Source organism: Rhinolophus sinicus, linkage group LG09, assembly GCF_036562045.2.
Source record: "Rhinolophus sinicus isolate RSC01 linkage group LG09, ASM3656204v1, whole genome shotgun sequence".
In the NCBI taxonomy this organism is placed as follows: domain Eukaryota; kingdom Metazoa; phylum Chordata; class Mammalia; order Chiroptera; family Rhinolophidae; genus Rhinolophus; species Rhinolophus sinicus.
In genome coordinates, this window is record NC_133758.1 from 72,279,672 (window position 1) to 72,301,409 (window position 21,738).

A 21,738-nucleotide genomic window follows, 5' to 3' on the forward strand; every position below is an offset into this window, starting at 1 on the left:
AATAAGGTGGATGAGGACACACCATAATGTTTTTATTTGACAGAAATTGCCATACCAGTAGTGATGTGTGACATGGAGCCTTTCTGTTGTGATCACAAAATACAGGGGATGCTGCTGCCGAGTGCCATCCAGTGGAAAGGCAGGGACCTTCAATAAGGGAAGTGGTAAGATTTACATCAAATCTTAGTAACTGTGTGTGACAGGTTTCAGCTTGTTCAGTGAAGTCAGTTGGGTGTGAGCTATGGTTGAGAGAAGGTGTGTTTTAAAGTGTGCCATAAATCATGGATCATGAACAACACGTTAACATGAAATAGGCAAAACGTTTCATCCTCCATCATTACAACGCTCCATGTCACACTTTGCTTCTGGTATATGGCAATTTCTGTCCAATAAAAACATTATGGGGGCTGGCCCGGTGGCTCAGGCAGTTGGAGCTCCATTCTCCCAATGCCGAAGGCTGCTGGTTCTATTCCCATACGGGCCAGTGGGTGCTCAACCACAAGATTGCCGGTTTGACTCCTTGACTCCCTCAAAAGATGGTGGGTTGCGCCCCCTGCAACTAACAATGGCAACTGGACCTGAAGCTGAGCTGCGCCCTCCACAACTAAGATTGAAAGGACAACAACTTGACTTGGAAAAAGTCCTGGAAGTACACACTGTTCCCCAATAAAGTCCTGTTCCCCTTCCCCCCAAAAAAACAACAACAACAGAAAACAACAACATTATGGTGTGTCCTCATCCACCTTATCACTGGAACTGGCAATGTGTGACTTCTGGCTCTTCCCCAAAGTCAAAATGACCATGAAAGGCAAACGTTTTGAATCCATTCAGGACATCAACACAGCCACAACAGCGCAATTAAAGACACTCACAAAAGAAGATTTCCAGAACTGCTTCAGAAAGTGGTAGGAACAATGAAGTAAATGTGTTTGAAGCAAGGGAGAGTATTTTGAGGGGTATTAATGGCAATGTGTCTTTTACTGAAATACATTTGTTTAGTTTAAACATTCACTGTATTGTATATCATCATTTCTATATATATCATCATTTCTAATTTAAAATTTTTAGTCCCTTCAACATCCTTTATACATATTTTTTTAATGTAGCACAATTTTTCCAAGGTCGGGCAAGCCCGTGGATACTAATGAAATTATTATTAACAATAATAACCCAAACTGCTTTTTGAACATACCTCCTATAAGGACCTTTGTCCTTTGTCTACTACCTCCGCCTATAATACTGGCAGTGGACAGGTCGTTACTGTTTGCCTACCCAGCATTTTAACCCTTTCTCCCTGTTTGAGAAATCCACCATTGAGCATTGTGCTAAAAAAGATCCCATCTCCCACTGCAGAGATGTGAAAAAGAAATCACCCTGAATGCTGGCAGCCAGAGTGCTGTCATGCAACAAATTCTTAGTCAAACAGACACTTGGTGAAAATTTGGAATCTGAAGTGATTGACCTAAAGAAGCATGGAAAACTGAGAATGTTTTCTAGTATCCAGTGTTAGCAGCCCAGTGGTGGGGTTCAGTTTCCAGGGCTGGCAGTGCTAGTAGTTGTCAGGCGTAAGAGATACTCAACAGAGTTCTGTTGTATTAAGCTTCCTTTGTATGAAAACTGCATCAGATATTCCACCTCATTAGTAGTCAAACAAATCCTTGATGGTTAGCAACATTTAACATTTTTTCATATATGTTTTGACCACTTGTATGTTTTCTTTGGCGAAATATCTACTTAAGTCCATAACCTATATTCTAATTGAGTTATTAGCTTTGTTTTTTTCTCTCTTGAGTTATAAGAGGATATATATATATATATATATATATATATATATATATATATACATATATATATATATATATATATTTTTTTTTTTTCTTTTTCTTTTTTGAAGACTAGCCTTTGTTTTTCTTCCAGTAGCTATTTATTGAATACTATGTGCCAGCTACTGTGGATTCTAGGACTATAAATGTAAATAAGAAACTCTCCCTGAATCAAAGGGCTTCAAGTTCAGTTGCAAAGACTTATAAACAAATGGTTACAATAGAAGATAAAAATCAATAAACCTCTACCTTTCTTCATTTCCAGAAATGCAGTATTTCTTCCAGAAATACTTACTGCTCACTATACTTAAAATTATTTTTTCCTTTTACTTCCTTCATCCATTTCTCACCACCCCCGTTTCCCCCACCAACCCACAACCACCAATCTGTTCTCTGTATGTATGAGATTATGGTTTTGTTGTTATTTTCTTTTGTTTTAGATTCTATATATAAGTGAGATTATATGGTATTTGTCTTTCTCTATCTGACTTATCTCACTTAGCATAATGCATTTGAGGGCCAACCATGTTGCGGAAAATGGAAGGAGTTTGTTCTTTTTTATGGCTGAATGGTATTCCATTGTACTACACATACCATGATTTCTTTATCTCTTCATCCACCAATGGACACTTAGGTTGTTTCTATATTTTGGCTATTGTAAGTAATGCTGTAATGAACACGGGAATGTAAGTATCTTGCTAAGCTAGTGTTTTCATTTTCTTTGGATAAATACCCAGAAGTGAATTTGCTGAATCATATGATAGTTCTATTTTTATTTTTTTGAGGAATGTCATGTTTTCATATTACCAGCAACAATTTACATTTACACCAACAGAGCACAAGGGTTATATTTTCCCCACATTCTCACCAACACTTGTTATTTGTTGTCTTTTTAATAATAGCCATTCTAATAGGTGTGAGGTAATATGACATTGTGGTTTTGATTTGCATTTCCTGATGATTAATGGTGTTGAGAATCTTTTTATGTACCTGTTGGCCATTTGTGTATTTTATTTGGGAAGATGACTATTCAGAGCTTCTGCCCATTTTTAAATCACATTGTTTGTGTTTTTGCTATTGAATTGTATGTGTTATTTATATTTTCCAGATATTAGCCCCTTAACAGACATAAGATTTACAAATATTTCCTTCCATTCAGTAGGTTGCCTTTTTACTCGTTGATGGTTTCCTTTGCTGTGCAGAAGCTTTTTAGTTTGACGGAGTCCTGCTTATTTTTGTTCTTGTTGTCTGGGCTTTCTTATGGTATCATATTCAGGACATCATTGCCAAGATCAATGTCATAAAGATTTCTTCCATGTTTTCTTCTAATAGTTTTATCGTTACAGGTCTTATGTTTAAGGCTTTAGTCTATTTTCAGTTGGCTTTTGTGTATGGTATAAGATCGTGGTCCAATTTTACTATTTTGCATGTTGATATACAGTTTTCCCAGCACCATTTGTTGAAGAAACTATCCTTTTGTCACTGTATATTCTTGGCACCCTTGTCAAACATCTGTTGACTGTATGCATGCAGATGTATTTCTAGGATCTCTATTCAGTCCCATTGGTCTACATGTCTGTCTTTATGCCAGTATATGCTCTTTGATTATTATCGCTTTATAATGAATTTTGAAATCAGGAAGTGCAATGCCTCCAGCTTTGTTCTTCTTTCTTAGGATTGGTTTGGATACTTGCGGTCTTTAGTGGTTCCACCTGAGTTATAAAAACTATTTTCAATTTTTGTAAAAAATGATATTGGGATTCTGAAAGGCATTGCATGAATCTGTAGATCACTTTGGGTAGTATGGATGTTTTAACAGTATTAAATCTCCCAATTCATGAACATGGAATGTCTTTCCATTTGTTTGTGTCTTCTCTAAACTCTTTCATCAATGTTTTGTAGTTTTCAGTATACAAGTCTTTCACTTCCTTAGTTAAGTTTACTTCTAAATATTTTATTCCTTTTGGTGCTATTGTAAAATAAAGTTTTTTTCTAATTTCCTTTTCAGATAGTTTGTTGTTAGTGTATAAAAACAACTGATATGTGTGTATTGATTTAGTATCTTGCAACTTTACTGATTCAATTTATTAGTTCTCACTGTTTTTTATGGAGACTTTAGAAAATTCTACATATAAGAACATGTTGTCTCCAAAGAGGAACGATTTTACTTCTCCCTTTCTAATTTGGATACATAGCCTTTTGATTTCTTAGGGTTAACATAGGTATCAGTTTACTGGGATTCCCAAACTGCAGGGGACACAATTAGGACCCTCTCTCAATCTGGGGTAAAGAGATAATTAGTCATCATCCTTCCACTTTCTTGGGAGTGCAATCATAGCATAACTTTACTAAATCAATCCTCTTCATAAACGCTTTCTCCCCATTTCACAAACTCTTACCCTTCCATGCCAGCTCCCTGTCACTTACTTTCCTAGATATTAGGGATACAGTTACTTTGGGATCCAGAAGTGCCAGTCATCCAATATGTAAAGCAAAATTATGCCTTACATTGACTGAATACTTTTCCAGTGGGAAAATGTTCTTCCAAGTCCAGACCTTGTGTCAAAGAAGGCTGAAAGCAATTTCAATTTTCCCACTTACTATCTGAGAAACTTCATGCAAGTTCCTACACATCTTTGAGTTTAGGATTCCTCATCTGTAAAAAGTATTAAAATGATCATTTCATTAAAGAAACATTGTGAAAATTATAGATAGTGTATGCAAACATCAAGCCTAGTGTATTAATTAGGGTTCTCCAGAGAAACAGAACCTATAGATCAGTGGTGTCCAAACTGCGGCCCGCGGGCCAACTGCGGCCCGCAATCCATTTTTAATTGGCCCACAGCAAATTCCAAAACTATATTTAGTTTACTTAAATAAACCAGGTGAGGCAATACGTACTTCACCTCGAGTGAGTGGCCCAGCTGTTTGTGTATTTTACCGCATATGGCCCTTGGTAAAAAATGTTGAAAAAAGTTTGGACACCAATGCTATAGATACATAGGCCAGGAGCACCAAGGAGGTGGGAGAAGATCATGTCCCAGCTCAGTCAGGCAACAATCAGATCAAATTCAACCTTCCTCCACCTTTTTGTTCTCCTCAGCCCTCAACATATTGGGTAATGCCCGCCCACACTGGGGAAGGCAATCTGCTTTACTTAAGTCACCAATTCAAGTGCTAATCTCTTCCAAAAACAGGTCGCAGACACACCCCAAAACAATGTTTAACCAGATATTTGTGCATCCCATGGCCCAGTCAAGTCGGCACGTAAAATTAACCATAATATTTAGTATTGTTTTTGATGTTTTGGTGTTGTAGTTATTTCAATCTAAATATGTATCCATGTGCGTATCTCCTTTAGAACAATCCAAGAAAGAGCTCTTAGCCCATGTTTGGCAACCCCAGCAACTGTTTACCAATGCACTCAGTTAATTATTTCATTAGCCCTGGCTATTAGAAAGCATTTTTTATATCAAGCCACCATCTTTGTCTCTTTATATGTTAGTTTTCCTAGTTCCACTCCTTAAGGTCATTCAGAACAAGTCTCATTCCTCTATCACATGCAACTCATCAGTCATTTAAATATAGTGCTTGTGTTCTCCTACAACACTCTCAGTAAAGATCCAATACCAAGTTCATGGCAAATCCAAGACTAGCATTTGGATTTGCAAGTCCTAGGCCTCAATTGCATACTTGGACAAATAATTCTGGCTTCCTCTGGGCTGCAGTGGTCCCCCATCGATGTCTTGGTTCCTTGGAGTACTGCAACCCTTTACTGGCTATCCTCTGTGTTTAATATTTTAAGAACTTGTTTTTTGCTACAAATGAGAACCAGTTCTGTTCCAGTGTTGTTTGTCAGAAAATGTGATGGACATGGTGGTGTGGTTTAGTTGACATCAAAGAGATCAGAACTTTCTAGAACACACAGACACAGCCTGGGATGAAACAACTGCATCAGACAATTACCCAGCACTGAACATTGCAGTATTGTAGTTCTACTTAATTTCTTCAAGCACAGTGCCAACAGTTCTTGTACTTCAAAATGGATTGCGAAAAAAAACAAAAGTTTGCAAATGACTGTTCTAAGAGTGGGATCCACCTGCCTTAGCAAGTCTGTCACAGTCCATTCTCTCTCTAGCAACCTGACCATTCCTGCCCCCCAGCAGCTTCCCTTTATAACCCAAACTGTAGCTTCTCAACCTGTTGTCTCCAGTATTTTCATGCTCATATTTAAAGTATTTTGTTACCTTTGAAAAGATCATAATCATATTTTGTTATCCTGAGGCAGTCGTGACATATTAGGTTGGTGCAAAAGTAATTCTGGTTTAAAAGGTTAAAAAATTGCAAAAACTGCAATTACTTTTACACCAACCTAATAATTGCAAAAACCACAATTAATTTTCCACCAACCTAATACTTTAATCACTCTTGAGAATGCATCTCTCCTCCCCTGTATGATTTCCGCTTCCACTATTGTTTTTGAAAAATAGATGCCATGAGGATGCATTTTGTCCACTAATACAGGAGTTATGCAAAATTTCAATGAAATATGAAAAGCAAAATCACTTTTTGAGTCACTGGAACCCATATTGGAGGAATATAAGCCATTTTATTAAATAATATTTCTGAGTCAAATTCTGTAATGAGAAGTTAAATGAGTCTACCAAGAAGCAAGGATGGTCTCAAATTGCATATAATAGAATTAAATCAATGATAATTGTAAGGATACCCAAGAATAGAAAATAATAAGCAACAAGAATACAGTGGATGAGAAGGAGTATTAACAGGGGATGATATAGAAATGAAGTAAAATTTTAAATTAAAGAATAAAATAAAAAAAGAAAGAATAAATGAAAATAAAGTACATCCTGCTTTTGTTAGTTCAATATCTTCGTATACTTAGAGACACTTTTATTCTCCCCCAAAGCTTCCTAATTATTACTAAAAAGACATGCTTAGATAAAAAAATGACAATTTGAAGATTAAAAAAATAATAAAATATAGAGGAAAAACAGGGTTGCTAGATGGGAGGAGGGTGGGAATGAGGGAGAAGGTGAGGGGATTAGAAAGCACAGCAACCACAAGATTGCCACGGGGATATGAAAGACAGTTTGAAGAATATAATCAGTAATGTTGTAAAGATTTTATAGGGTATCCAATGGACACTTGTCCTTTTAGGGAGACCACTTCATGGACAGTGTAGGTGCCTGACCACTGCAGTGTACACTTGAAGCTGAAGCTGAATAATAACTATAATTTATGAATGTCATAAATTATAATGTCAACTGAATGTCAACTATAATTTAATATATATAGTCACAGGATGTGGAGTACAGCACAAGGAATAGAGTCAGTAGAACTGTATTCCTTATGACAGCTATATATGATGTCAGAAGGATAGTAGATTGGGGGAGGGGGGTTATCACTTTGTGAGGGGTATAAATGTCTATTACATTGTTTTTTACACCTGAAACTAATAATAAAACAATAATAATAATAATAAAAGAGGAAAATGTATTTTCTAAACTACAGAGGTATGATATAATTTATTAAATAATGATGTTAAAATATCAATTGAAAAGAATGAGACAAACAAATGAGAAACAGAAACTCATAGACACAGACAGTGGTTTGGTGGTTGCCAGAGGGTAAGGGGGGTGGGGGGTGGGAGATGAGGATAAGGGGGATCGAATATATGGTGATGGAAGGAGAACTGACTCTGGGTGATGAACACACAATGGGATTTATAGATGATGTAATACAGAATTGTACACCTGAAATCTATGTAATTTTACTAACAATTGTCACCTCAATAAATTTAATTAAAAAAATTATAATGCACTATAAAAAAATAAATAAAGTAAAATATCAATTGAAATGTTTAGTTCCATTTAGGCAAATATTGAGTATGTAGGACCCATTTGCCTAGAGTGAATATTCTAATATACCATTGAGCTTGTTGAATAACATGGAAACTGTGGAAAACCAGGGTAAATTACATCAGTTTTTGAGCACATACCATGCCAAACTACACAACTTTTGTTTGAACAAAACACCTGTGAACATACCCATTTCTAAGGCAGTATTGTTTATTATACAGGGGACAGAAATAATGTTAGTGAAATGTCTGCTGTGTTCAACAGCAAGTCATTACCTTGTGGGAACACGCAGGTAAAGAATGTATTTAAATGTAAGAGCCAGAACCAAGAAATAAGGCCAACTGAAGTATAAAATATAGCATATCCCAACAGGGGAAGATTTTTAGGATATAAAGTAGTACTATAGTAGAAAGTCCACAAAGGGCTTTCAATTTTCAGCAGAAAGCAAAGCATAAACAAAGCAAGAATAAAGAAAGCAAATAGTATCAATAAATCAACAAACAAGTACTGGCGAGGATATGGAGAAAAGGGAAGCCTCATGCACAGTTGGTGGGATTGCAGATTGGTGCAGCCACTCTGGAAATCAGTATGGAGGTATCTCAAAAAACTGGAAATGGAACTACCTTATGACCCAGCAATTCCACTCCCAGGTATCTATCCAGAGAAACCCAAAATGCTAATTCAAAAAAATTTATGCACCCCTATGTTTATTGCAGCATTTTCACAATAGCCAAGACATGGAAACAACCAAAATGTCCATTGGTAGATGACTAGAGTAAGAAATTGTGGTACATTTATACAATGGAGTGTCACTTAGCCATAAAGAAGAATGAAATCTTACCATTTGCAATGATATGGATGGACCTAGAGAACATTATGAAAAGTGAAATAAGTCAGACGGAGAAAGACAAATACCATATGATCTCACTTATATGTGGAATCTAAAGAATAGAATAAATGAACAAACTAATCAGAAACAGTCTCAGAGATATAGAGAAAAAACTGACGGTTGCTAGATGGGAGGGGATTAGGGATGAGGGAGAAGGTGAGGGCATTAGAAAGCACAATCAGTAACCACAAGATTGCCAGGGGGATATGACAGATAGTTTGGGGAATATAATCAATAATGGTGTGAAGATTTTGTAGGGTGTCAGATGGGCATTTGTCTCAGTAGGGAGACCACTTCAGGAATGGTGTAGGTGCCTGATCACTGCGCTGTACACCTGAAGCTGAAGCTGAATAGTATTGAATGTCAACTATAATTTTACATATAGTCACAGGATGTGGAGTACAGCATAGGGAATAGAGTCAGTGGAAATATATATGATGTCAGAGGGCGTAATCGACTGGGGGGGGGTTCACTTTGTGAAGGGTGTAAATGTTTATTACATTGTTTTGTACACCTGAAACTAATAAAATAAACAAATAAATAAACATAAATTTAAAAAAGGAAAGCAAACAGTCAGTGAACTGTTGGTAGAAACAAAACACGTGCAATATAAGTAAAAAGAAAATCTAAATTGTGAGAAAAAAAGAAACATGACAGGAGCTCAATTGTGAAAAGAAAACAAGCAAATCAGAAGAGCACTGAAATGAAGGTTAGTTGAAGGTTGGGACTATGAACAGAAGGAAAATTGTGATAATATAATGGGGTAAGAAAGCTTTCCAGTGTAAAATATCTTTAACTTCTGATTAATATGTTTTGCTTCTAAGATGAGTATATGTAACACTCTCTTAATAAGGACTTTTCACGAAAACAAATCAAGATGATGATGCATTATTCTTTCCTCCCCAATTGTAAATATAGGTTTTGAGAAAGTGGCTACAGCAATCATTCCTTAAGATTCCTGGGGGAACAGGTGAGTGTCTCAAAAAGTGGGGGGGGGGAAATCAACATTTTATTATGCTAAGATTAAAAAATGAACAGATAACTTATAAATTTACATTTTATTAACACATTAATTTTAACCGTTTGGTAGGATACCAGTAGTTTTATAGATCTATTTTGATTCTAGCACATTCATTAGTTGCTTTGCAAATATACAAAGTACAGGATTTCTGACAAAAATAAAAATGACAATATTGGAGTCAAAGAATATGTACTTTCCAACTTCATTATAATTGGAAACTATCTAGTCATTTTTATTAAGTGTATTTATTATATATGCTTAGAATGTTTTGGGCATATGTGAACATCAGGTCTGTTTGCATTTGGAATAGAATTCTGTTTACATAGAATGCATTTATAAAGTAATTATTGATACAATTAACCAAGCATGAATTTGAATATGAATTTGGATACTGAGGGATGCATCTCATTTGCTTGGCATTTTCCACGAGTGTGGTATTCTACTATATGAATATTCTAGCCTTCCCCTTTAGAAGTTCAAACTTTTAAATTTGAATCACCTTTGAAGAAAACGTGTCTCAAATATTACCTTTCTACATGTAACTTAAACGTTTCTGGATAGCTCAGAGTCATTATTAGGGAAATCAATAGCTGTGCTGGATTGTAATACTCTGCAGTCCTCTGGGAGACTGATGAGCGCTCCCACTATGAAAAATGAGCCTTGATGACTGTTTCTTAATTTCTTCTGCATACCTTTGGTACTTCCCCACTGTTCTCAGTCACTGTCAGTCACTCGGTGTGCTGGCCTCCAGGAGTTTCCATCCCCACCCCTCCTTCCCTCAGATAAACTATTGCACACATCCTTTTCTAATTGGCTGCTACATTTACCTTAAATGAGACTCTTATTAGATTGAGGGAGGATGGGGAGGAGGGAGGAGAGTACTTAAAGTTACCAAACCTGCAAATGCTGAAACTTGTAAATACTAAACCTGCAAATATTTGAAAATGAGTATTCCTGGACATCAAGAAGATAGAAATGAGTAGGAACTGCCCTTGTTGCAATGGGTTACACTTTTCTCTAAGTATAATAACTTGCTCCATCTCCAGGGAAATCAGAGAGTTGCATCAGAAGATTTTTCTCTGGAAGTTTCAGAGAGAAAATTTACTTTCACGCTCAGAGAGTGGGAGCAGAAACTGGAAGTACCCAATCCTCATGGAAATGATCCTGAGGGACCTGATCTGGAGAAACCTTTTCATTCTCTTGGGCTAGCCCAGAGGGAATAGATCGCTTTGGGAAATAGCACCCTCCATTGTGAGGTCAAAGTGTCAAAGGGCAGGTTTCTCTATCCAAATGCGTGTCCCGTGCTGTAATAACTTCAGATACAGCATGGAGGCAGGGGAGAAAAAGAAAGAAAACTCATTGGAAAATTTTAAATCAGGTCTTTTCCTTTTAATTATCCATCATCATATGGTTCATCTCAGTATGATTTTCCTGTATATTGTTTAAAACTTTCTGCTTATTGACTCTTCATTTTGTATTAAGTATTTGTGTTACCATCAGTATTGAAATTAAAAATGAGTTTTTCAGATTTATCATTTTACCCATTAACTACTTAGTGTAAGGAATCAAACTTTCACATAGTCTAAGAAAATTTAAAGACACCCTAATGGAAAAAGAAAAAAAGAGAAAGGTGAGGTGGGATTAGAAATCTTATTAGCAGTGTATAATTAATACTTAAATAAAACTTTATTTCTATATAAGTCAAACTTTCCATTTTGTAATGACTAATATCAATTTGTGGTTTTACTAGTCCCTACAAATTCACATTCGTAAAATCTTTAAGAAATAACTTTCATGGAAACTGTCCCATGCAGGTAAGATATGTTGACCACTTTGTCCGAATTTTATCTGATTGTTACGTATATATACAGACTATGACAGATCTAAGAGAGCTGATTATTATATAAGGAGGGATTGACTGCTTCAGCATATTAAATTTTAATCTGGTGTTATGAATGATTTTCCATAATTGCCAGTTTCCAAGCCTTCACCAAGGAAGAGTTCTCATACAGTGTGAATCTTCTACAACATGGTCGCTTTTAAACACAAAGCAGCAGGGTATTTTTGAGAACTGTTACTTCAGAATTTTTAGTCAAAGCACTCAGTTTACCTGTCTACTTGGCAACATAATCAATGGAGGCCTCAAAGTTTCAGATATTGTTTTTGTGCGTAGTCTGAATGAAAGTTGCCGTTTATAAAAATAAAAATAATTCATAAAACTATCTATACTTATGGCAACTTTGTTGGAGATCGAGATCTATGTTCTAAAATAAAGCACTTAGCAATAAAAATTAGGTCCTGCTGTTTATATTTTTGATGGTTTCTATTCTCCCTGAGATAAAAACAGATCCATGGTCAATCAGATTCTAGACTCCTCTGTCCCTCAGATCAGGAGTAAAGAACATATAAGAAAAAAATGTCTAAGAAGCTTTATTTTTCAGATTTGAAATTCAGATACAAAAACTATTTTTGTTTAATAGGATGTTAGGTTATAGTTTTCAAATCACTGATGTATGAAATAAGTTTCTGAAAAAAATTTTGATAGGAAGGGGCATTAGGGCACCACTGAGAATAACTGTGGTAAATAAAACTGCTCCTTTAGAAAGGTCTCTATGTCTAATCTAAAACTAATGGCAGGAGAAGCTCTATGGCCCTCGAGCTGTCTCCCCTTCTCTCTGTTTCTCTCTGTCCCACCGCTGCTACGCCCGTTCTCTTTCCTAAGGATATATTACTAATAAACCCTGCTTGCATATTAAAATAAATAAATACATAAATAAATAAAATATAACAAAAAACCCAAAATAAAACTAATGGCAGGAGCCATTGATCATCCCTACGATGATGTTATTTCAGAGCAACATGGACTCTCAAGCAGAAGACTGTTGGAATCAATATGATCAAGACTCTCTTGAATGCAGCCTATGCAATGAGTAAATTTACCATCTTTGAAAGTCATGGAACTGCAAGATCTCATGAACATATCTCATTGTATGTTCACAGCTGCAGTAATGCACACAAAATTATGAAATATTTATTGTCAATATTGTTATTCATTTTTTGTCCCCTCAGAGAAACAACTCAGAGGCTTTGAAAACATTCACCCAAACCTGTAAAAAATAGGTTCCGGTTGTTGAAGCAGTGGAAATGTAAGCAAAATTTTTAAAGTCATCCATTTTTCTTCCCACTAAATATGGGTCATGATATTTTTTTAGATGAAATCTCAATTTGTTTCATATAAAAATTTCTAGGGATGTGAACAGGAGTTAGAAAATAATTGTAATTAAAGACAGGAGCTTGAGGGAAATTAATTAAATCTCAAATATCACAGTCTTGGAAACTTCGTTTTTACATAATATTATTATGGTTGTGAGAGTTGAAGAAGTGGGTCCTGTGCCCATGAACATAGGCTTTACTTGAATGATATACTAAAAAAAAGTTGTTCCTGTTACTTTCAGCTACAACTGAACAAATCAGCTACAAACTGAACAGCACTAACAGTAAACTAATTAATGTTGTACTTTAGGTAATAGCAAAGAAGTCATTTCAGTTTCCTTGACTTTAGCCTTTAAGTTAAAATGTACATGCTATTATTAAATTAATTAATAAATCGACTGGTTAATTCCTTCTAGTCTCTTTGGGGAGAAAGAAGGGACTTAGAAATAGGCATTTGCATTACCAAAGTCCCAAACCAACAGGGAATTTTGTCACTTTTAATGCACACTAACACTTCCAGTCTTAGCGCCTTACACAGGAGCAAAGAGCTCGCAAAAAATCGTATGCTCTCTGTCAACCGCTCTGAACATAAATTGAATCACTTAACAAAAAAAGGCATTATAAGATCTCAAAGGGGTGTAAAACTTCACTAAACGTGTTCTTTCCTCTACTGGTTAAATAAACATTGAGTGAGGTTCACGTGCAAATGTGTAGTGTTCCTAAAATGAATACCCAGATGCATGGCTTAGAATGTTCCACAATAGGAATATTGCCAAAAGAAAGAAAAAGAAGCACATATCAAAAGAAAAATAATGTTTCAGTGTGGATATGAAATAATAGCTGGACCCTTTTACCTGCAGACTCCCAAAATCTAGTGTTGTTATGGAAATTGTAAAAATTTTCTCTTGTAATAGAGCATAAGGGAAAGGGAAAAAAAATGAAATTTTATTTCATTTTGGCATCGTGAAATGACAATTTAACCTCAATGTGAGCATTGATCCGCCCTTCAGGGAATATTATTTACCTGTTAGTGGGTAGAAACTTGGAATTACAGAAGAATGGTTTTACTCAAGACTATTTATAGAGCCAATAATGATTTTTCCTTGGAGTGAGTGTCTCTTTATCACCCAATGTCATCTTGATTAGGAATAGAAATTCAAAATTTCAATAAGAAATGTGTCAAGGTCATGCTTTAAAAAGCTAATGTTGATTTTAGTTATTAAAATAATAAAATGAATTTATGTAAAATTTGTTGTATTTCTTCTCTGATGCTTAGCTTATTTTCCTAGGAAATTATTTGTATTGAAACCTTAAATTTTTATGGGAATTTATGTGCTACATCAGGAAGGATTGCACTCTTTTATGTACAGATGTGAGAAAATTGAATTTCCTGGTCCTTGTAATAAAATTGTTTAGGAAACTGGGAGTGCTGTTTGCAGTCGGCTCAACTCCAGAAATATTAGGGTCCACGATTAGGAGAAGCCCAATAGCATGAAGGTGAAGGTGAGTGCCATGTTTTCACCACATCCTGTCAGATGCACAAATAACTTGCTGGTCTTGATTTGGTCCTCTTGAAAGTCGCGGCAATGTTGCAATTAAGCTCATGTCCACTTAAAGGCAACATTTAACTTTAGGGCAAGTAGCTACTTCAATACATAGAAAAATTGCTTCGTTCAATGTAAAAGCACAACAACATAATATGGTAGCAGATGTTAGAAAGAAGTGGTACTCTGAAACTTGACTGTGGATGATCTCAGCAGATAAATTAAATTAAATGAGGGTTCAGGCACAATTCAGGGGACACAGGGTTAGTGAATGATGGCATTCTGAACACAGGTTGAGGCAGGCAACTGGTGTGAGTGGTCAATGAAACCACGAATGTACCTAACTAACATTCCAGGTGACTGGAAGAAATAGGTCAGGCAGGAGTCACCGATTTGCATCCCTGGTAAGTCAGCACACAGGACAGTTCCCAAAGACACTGCTTCCTTCCAGGTACTTACAGTACTTAACCTTGAGATAACCAGACCTGCTCATTCAATTCTACCTTTTGATGCCTTGCTTATACCTGCGCGTGACCTTAACCCCAAAGGAATTATCTTCATTCATCTAAATAGCTCTGCAGTCTGTGTTTCACACGAAGCCTACACCTTCAGTCCTTTCATGAAGGTTCATAGTGTTCATGTTACCTGAGGTGATGACAGGTTTGTCACTGGGCCTTCCTCTATGAACTTAATATAGACTTAACTGACTATGAAAAGGTGAGAAAGAGATCATCTAAGTTATGGAAAAGACTCACTTGACCAACACCTGATGGTCCCTCAGAGCCAAGTCCTCTGGGCCACTTTACATGCAAGGCCATTCAGCAGCTATTGTACAGGAAACTAAAATGAGGTGCTCAGACTGGGGGCATGGGGGGTTGATGATGTAGAAAAAGGTTTTAAGAATCTGCTAAAATTCTGCCTAGGACCAAGTGGCATCACTGTAGATGGTAACTCAAGCCCGTTAATGCCTTCCTCACAGCCTCTGGTAAGCAACAGAATTGCTCATTTAGGAGAAAGGACTTTGATCCAATTTCTAAGAAAGAGAACTGCAGTTTAGGACAGTTCATCTCATTTCTAATCAAAGGAGAAATACCATTTTAGCTACATCTATTCATCAAGATTAAAATTAGAATTATTTATAAACAGATAAAATGTATACATATGAGAAATGCTTAAAAGAATACATTCTTCTTCATAACTACTTTTTAGGTGGGTGTTTCCTGTTATGAAACTTAGAGGTGGCGGCAAAGCACAGATACACTATCACAATGGTTTTCTCAGAGATGACCAGCTTCACCAGACATTTTACAGAGGACTTCCTTGATCCTTGCTAACAAAAAAAGACAGGTTCCAGTCCCTAATAAGAAATGCACCAAGTGGTGAACCACTTATGGGCAAGAAGAAGCAGGGGCTATCTCCCTATCTCCATTTGGATTAGCAGCCTTGCTGTTCTGGGTTGGGGGTTAAAATAAGTCTTAAGGCCTCCACATCGTTAACAGGTCTGTAACCTTAATGCTTAGAGTGACTCAATACCTTCTTAATTTCTTCAGTGGGTTTACAGAAATTAGGGATGAATTTTCTAGTCTGGCTGAGGGCTATAAAGAGCACTGAGAAGGTATGAGAATGTTCTAGTAAGAGGAAGTAAGGAAGCAATGGCCCAAACACTGCAGAAGAGAGAACATATAACAGACAAAATCTGATTTTATTAAAGAAAATGTATGAGATATTGATATTATGAAAGTGTAACAAATATGAAAGCTCGCAGGTCTTTCTTTGTCTAGTGGATTGTCACTGTTTATATTCTGAAGGCACCAATAGGAGACAAGGCATTCCTTAGATTTCTTTGACAAATAATATATTGTGAGCCCTGAGTCTAGAGCTCACGATCAATCCTGAAGAAATAGCAGTGATTTTTATTACAATGCCAATTCTATTGGTTCGTCAGCTGTAATTATAGGAAAATGTGAAGATCCTGAGATGAGACCTGAGAATGCAACCAAGGTATCCGACAAGATAGTTACGTGACCTGAGAAAATAGTTTCTTATTTATCCAAGTCCACAATGTATTTGTACACAGTGGTATTGATTCTCCACAGCCATACATGTAAATCAGCCTTATTATTTAATAATTAACTCTATGCACACAGAATCAACTAACAAGTTGGCACCAAACTTAGCCAACTAAACTGTCAACGATGCAAATATGTCTGAAGAAGATTTGAGAAAACGCACTCAGGCTCCCAAAACTTGGTTATGTTTGTATGGTTTCAGGACTTTTCCCTAAAAAATCACTGGAACTTAAGATTTAAACAAGGCTTTATTTAAAAATATTGATACTAAATTTCATGATATCTAGTTAATCATGAGAATACTAGAATTTGAGATGAACATTTGTTTTTTGTTTTTTTTTAACCTTCTATAAAGCTAAATGGTCTTTATTTTTAAAAACAGAGAAAAGGTCATATTGTTAATCATAGTACTCTTGGAATGCTCCTGTTTGTTTAGCCAGGTTCTTTGCTGCATAAATATGATATTTAAATAAGGTAATTAAATACAATATATTATTATTGGCAGACATGAAAACTAATGAATGCCACTAAATAATGTCACTAAATATGATGAATGCCACTAAATAAAGCCCAAAGAAAAATACACTACAAAATTTATTGTTTACTTTGATGTCTTACATATAATTATTTTCTATGATTTATATAGATAGCTATTTTTCATGTGCAATTTAAGGCAGCTTACATGATTAACAAGCTTCTTTATTTAAAATATTTTTAATCAATCTCCACTATCATTCATTTTTGAAGAAGAAGAAGAAGAAACAAGAGTCATGTATTAAACCATTTTCTTTGCCTGGGCCTTTTGGCCTATTTCCTGTAAATGTGGCAATAAGCAAATAAATGTCTCAGCCATAACTTAGGCATATGTCTCAGCCTAAATTGCTTTAGAAATCAGTGAGAGAAGAGATTTTAATACTTCTAACAACTTAAAAATACTGAGTTCTTAAGTAAGTATAGTCCACTGACATCCGCAAGTAAATGCAGGAGGAAGTAGGCAGCCAAACTGTTAACAAATCCAGCTTATTTGTTAAGATATTTGATGGTGTATATGTTATGTGTTTCATTTTTAATATCACTCACTATTAATTGCAGTTCAGTAAAGCTAGATTCATCTTTGGACTTAATAATAATACATATAAATATAGTTTACCCATATAATAACTGTGAATATAAAATAAAAATATTACATTTTACTGTTTTTTGTCATATTATTTAAAATCTCATTACATATACACAAATATATAACTTCATTACATGTATAATTTCATTAGACATAAACACGTAGATTTTACTGAAACCTATAAATGTGATCATATCAACGTGTCATTATTTGTGTTTTTCAATGCTATCATCCTCCTTTTATAGCTAAGACTACTGAGATTCAGAGATACTCACCAGGTTGCTTAATATTTATAGTGGGTAAGTAAGAAGGCAGATTGTGGCTCATGTGACAGTGCTCATTCCATGGAAATCAACTGCCCACATTCAAGGTTTTAGGTTCATTTGCTGTTCGTGTTGGACTCGGGCATACGAGGAGACTTGCTATTGTGCTAGAGATTTGGAGTTCACCCACGGATCCTATTTTCCTATTCTATCACCATCATTTTGCCTGGGAGGCAAATAAAGGCCTCCCAGTGAAGTGAAGTAACTGAAGAAAACCAGACAGAGATAATGACAACACTGGAACTCAAGCCCTGTGGTCTTTTGGATGCTCCCTAGAGATGAAGATAATTCATCTAGAAGATCACAGCATAGCCTCAGGAGGCAATCACAAGGACATTTCAGTGGGTATATGCAGACGCATTCCTCTTGCCATCTTAACAGTAGAATTAATCCAGATGTTTTTCAACATTTCCTTAAGAAATAATGTTTCTAAAATGACCCTGTTAGAGCTCTCAAACCAACCAAAACCTGTAGCACATTGGTGCCCTAATGCATTTCAATCAAAGAAGAAAATGTGATGAAACAAGGAACAGATTTAGCAGTAGAGCTGCGCTTACCTTCATAAGTCCCGCTTTCTAGGAGAGCACCACTTTTCTCCAATTCCATGAAATCTTCAACGGTGATGAAAATATAGTCCACTCCTGGGACCTCACCCTCCTTATGTGGCCTTGTGGTGCCTGAATAAGGAAAATTAAAAACAAAAGTAAGACTCTAAGTGATTTGTTGAACTTTAGAAATACCATCATGCTTCTGAATATTCAATTATACTTGATTGTACATCCTGCTGGTTGGTAGTTGGCATTTGTCCTTCTGTTTGTTAATAGAAAAGAGTGAGTGGGGGTAAAGAGAAAGTAAATATACAAAGCATTTTTCGTCCTCAAGCTTATAAAGAGTTCATTGCTGGGGAATGTGGCTGCATAGATTTTTCTGTGAAAAATGTAGACCATTGTGCTCTTTTTGAAGAGGTGGTTTGAATACTGAGCCAGGCGTTTGCTAGCTCAGGAATTTCCATACTATCTCATATTCATGAATGAATCTATTGTTCTACAGAGTGCTTTGCTATGACATAAAATACAATGGCAAATAAAAATGTTAGCAAAATGTCGATTTATTTGTATATTTTCATGATCGGCTCCTTTAAAAGAGGTGGAACTGTTGGTTTTCATTTGTTAATTTTGTACCAGATCCTAACTTATATTTACCTACAGGATCCCAAAATCATTACAATACTTAAAATCAAATTAAAGAATAATGGAATTGAGTAATAATTATAATTGAGTTAATATTATAATGCTCATATATAGCTTCTTTCCTTCCTTCCTTCTTTCTTTGCTTCCTTCCTTCCTTCCTTCCTTCCTTCCTTCCTTCCTTCCTTCCTTCCTTCCTTCCTTCCTTCCTTCCTTCCTACCTTCCTTCCTCCTTTCCTTCTTTCCTTGCCTCATTATTTCCTTTAATTCTCACTGAATTGAGAGGTGACATTCTCCAGAGGCTGCTGCAGGGACATACCACTCCTGTTTCCTGTGTCACCCCTAGAATGAATGGGGCTTCTGTGGCCAGGGTCACAGAAATATCAGCCTGTGGCTGGAAGACTCAGGCTACCAGACCTGCTGCCTTGTGGTGAGGTGGGAACCAAAACAGAGACATATTAAAGGCTGTGGGTTTTTTTCTGGTACACTTGCTTCCCTAAACATTCCCAAAGTTTCTTTGTTTCTTTTTCTATGCTACTTACATCAGGCATTTTGCATGGTCAGATTGCAATTTACATAATACATACATGCAACTAGTATGCAGAAATATACAGAGGGCAAATATATAAGCAAAGTAATAGTACGTTGGCAGGTTTCTTCATATAGAAAATCTCCTCCATATTCTCTATATGCTAAACAAAAAGTATTCAAACACTTAAATTTTGTTTTCACTCTCCAAAATCTTTATCAACTAGCCATAAAAGTAGCCAGTCAGTTCTCCTTTCAGAGTAGTGGGATCAAATCTGAACTGCAATAGGGGGCATAAACTAATGTCAGAGTATACAATGTGCTAGGGAAGTTAACTTCTGGTAAAATAAATAATTTTCATTGAAAACATTTTTTAAGGTTTGAAGGCATTATTTTCTAAAATAATATATTACAACCCTTCTTTTGGGGGTTGCAAAACAATTTTTTTCCATAATCATGTTTAATGATTTTCCCCTGAGTTTCTTATTTTATTTTGTTTAACTGAGTCACAGTTTATAATATTTCCTGCTGCTTTTATGCTGTAAAATATAAACCTCCTACACTGAGTATGCATAATGTTGTCAAATTAATGTTTCTATGAGAACCTTCTTTTAATATCCTGACTTTTACGTGCATAACCATTGTGAATTAAAAGCACATTATCATGGTTTTGGGCAATCCATTTGCTTTTCTGTTTGTTTAGAACACACATCATTAAGAAAAATCACATAATAAAATTTCAATTTTCCTTCTTTATCTGTGTATTTCAGAAGATACAGGCTTTGATTAATTAACCGCTTGCAGGGTGGTAATGCATTCCTAGCACAATGTAAACACTGGACAATATACTTGAGGACAATTTCCAGGGCTGTTGACTTGACTGGAATTACTCGCTGGTACGCATGCATGGTTGCATTCTTTGGGGAGGACCGTTTGGTTCAATGGGTGGTTTTTGGTCCCCACCTTTTACCTCAGGCCAATGTGACTGACTTTTGCATGGAGATGCAGACTTCCAGGGGCTCTTGCTGTTGACCTGCTTGATGGTGGCTGCTTATTTGGACTGGGGACCTCGTCTATTTCCTTGTTGCTTGAAGATGTTCTACACTACCATCTCAAATGCTGTAATTACTATCTCTGGCATCGCTCTTGCATACTCTTTCTCATTCTGTTCTTTCTAATTACAACCTCCAGTCTCTTGATCTCTCCTAGCTTCCCTGATGTTCCCCTAATTTGGCGTCATTTGCCTAATTACTAAGCAATTGGGAACAACCTAGAATCTTTTCTTTCCTTCTGTTCACCTTCACAATTTCCCAACTCTTACTAAGCCCCCAAGTTCACTATTGGCTATGTCATTCATAGACTGCAGTTGCTACAGAAAACCATGAACTTTCACTGTCGATGTACCCTATGAATTCAGATTATCTAATGTCAGTTTGATTCTACTGATGCTTGGCAATCCTTTTTTATGAGTCTTCTTCCCTCTGTGTCACGGACTCAGATGCTTTGACTTTCAGTAAAGGATATGAGCTTATTCTCTTTTAGGTAAAGTAAGAGATAATTTCAAATCAAATTCCCTAAAGTTTTCTAATTTCTGCCTCCCTTATCTATATTATCTTCACCCTTAGTTGAAATCATCCATCCATCTCGCTAAGACAAATCCTTTCTCCTCTGCCTTCTTCAAAGTTTAATTTTTAGTTTTTATAAAAGGTACATATATAGATATTTTAAAGATTCTACAATTCTACAAGGTTTGTTATTAAAAAACAAACAAAGACAGACTATCATCACCCTCCCTCCACACACAAACCTTTTCCTTTATCCAGAGGCAAACACTTTCACCTCTTTTGATTGATTCTTTAGCTTTACTTCCATATCTTTAAATAATTTATTTATGATGTCTCTTGTTTTTTACTGTAGTCATTATTTCTTAATTTCTTGGCATAAAAAATAAGGATTTAGCTTTTTTTTGCCTACAGTTCTGCCCACCACTTTCTCTTTCTTTCCTCAGCCTATTTCCCCAATAGAGCAAACATGTGTTTAGATTACTATTTATGTTTACAATAATAATCCTATGTAAATCTATTACCATCTGAACCTTGTAGTGTACTAATTTTACTTGCTTGTATAACTTTTTGTTTATTC

At 35.8% G+C, this 21,738-nt stretch overlaps 1 protein-coding gene across 9 annotated transcripts in view; it reads right to left on the reverse strand.

Moving 5' to 3' along the window:
* The window catches only part of MAGI2 (membrane associated guanylate kinase, WW and PDZ domain containing 2), a 1,294,930-nt gene that overhangs the window by 529,477 nt on the left and 743,715 nt on the right, over positions 1 to 21,738 (reverse strand). For all 9 annotated transcript variants that reach the window (XM_074340646.1, XM_074340647.1, XM_074340644.1 and 6 more), the window contains one exon: positions 18,439 to 18,558. In XM_074340646.1, coding sequence (XP_074196747.1) covers positions 18,439 to 18,558 — 120 coding nt within the window. The remainder of the gene's footprint in view (positions 1 to 18,438; positions 18,559 to 21,738) is intronic.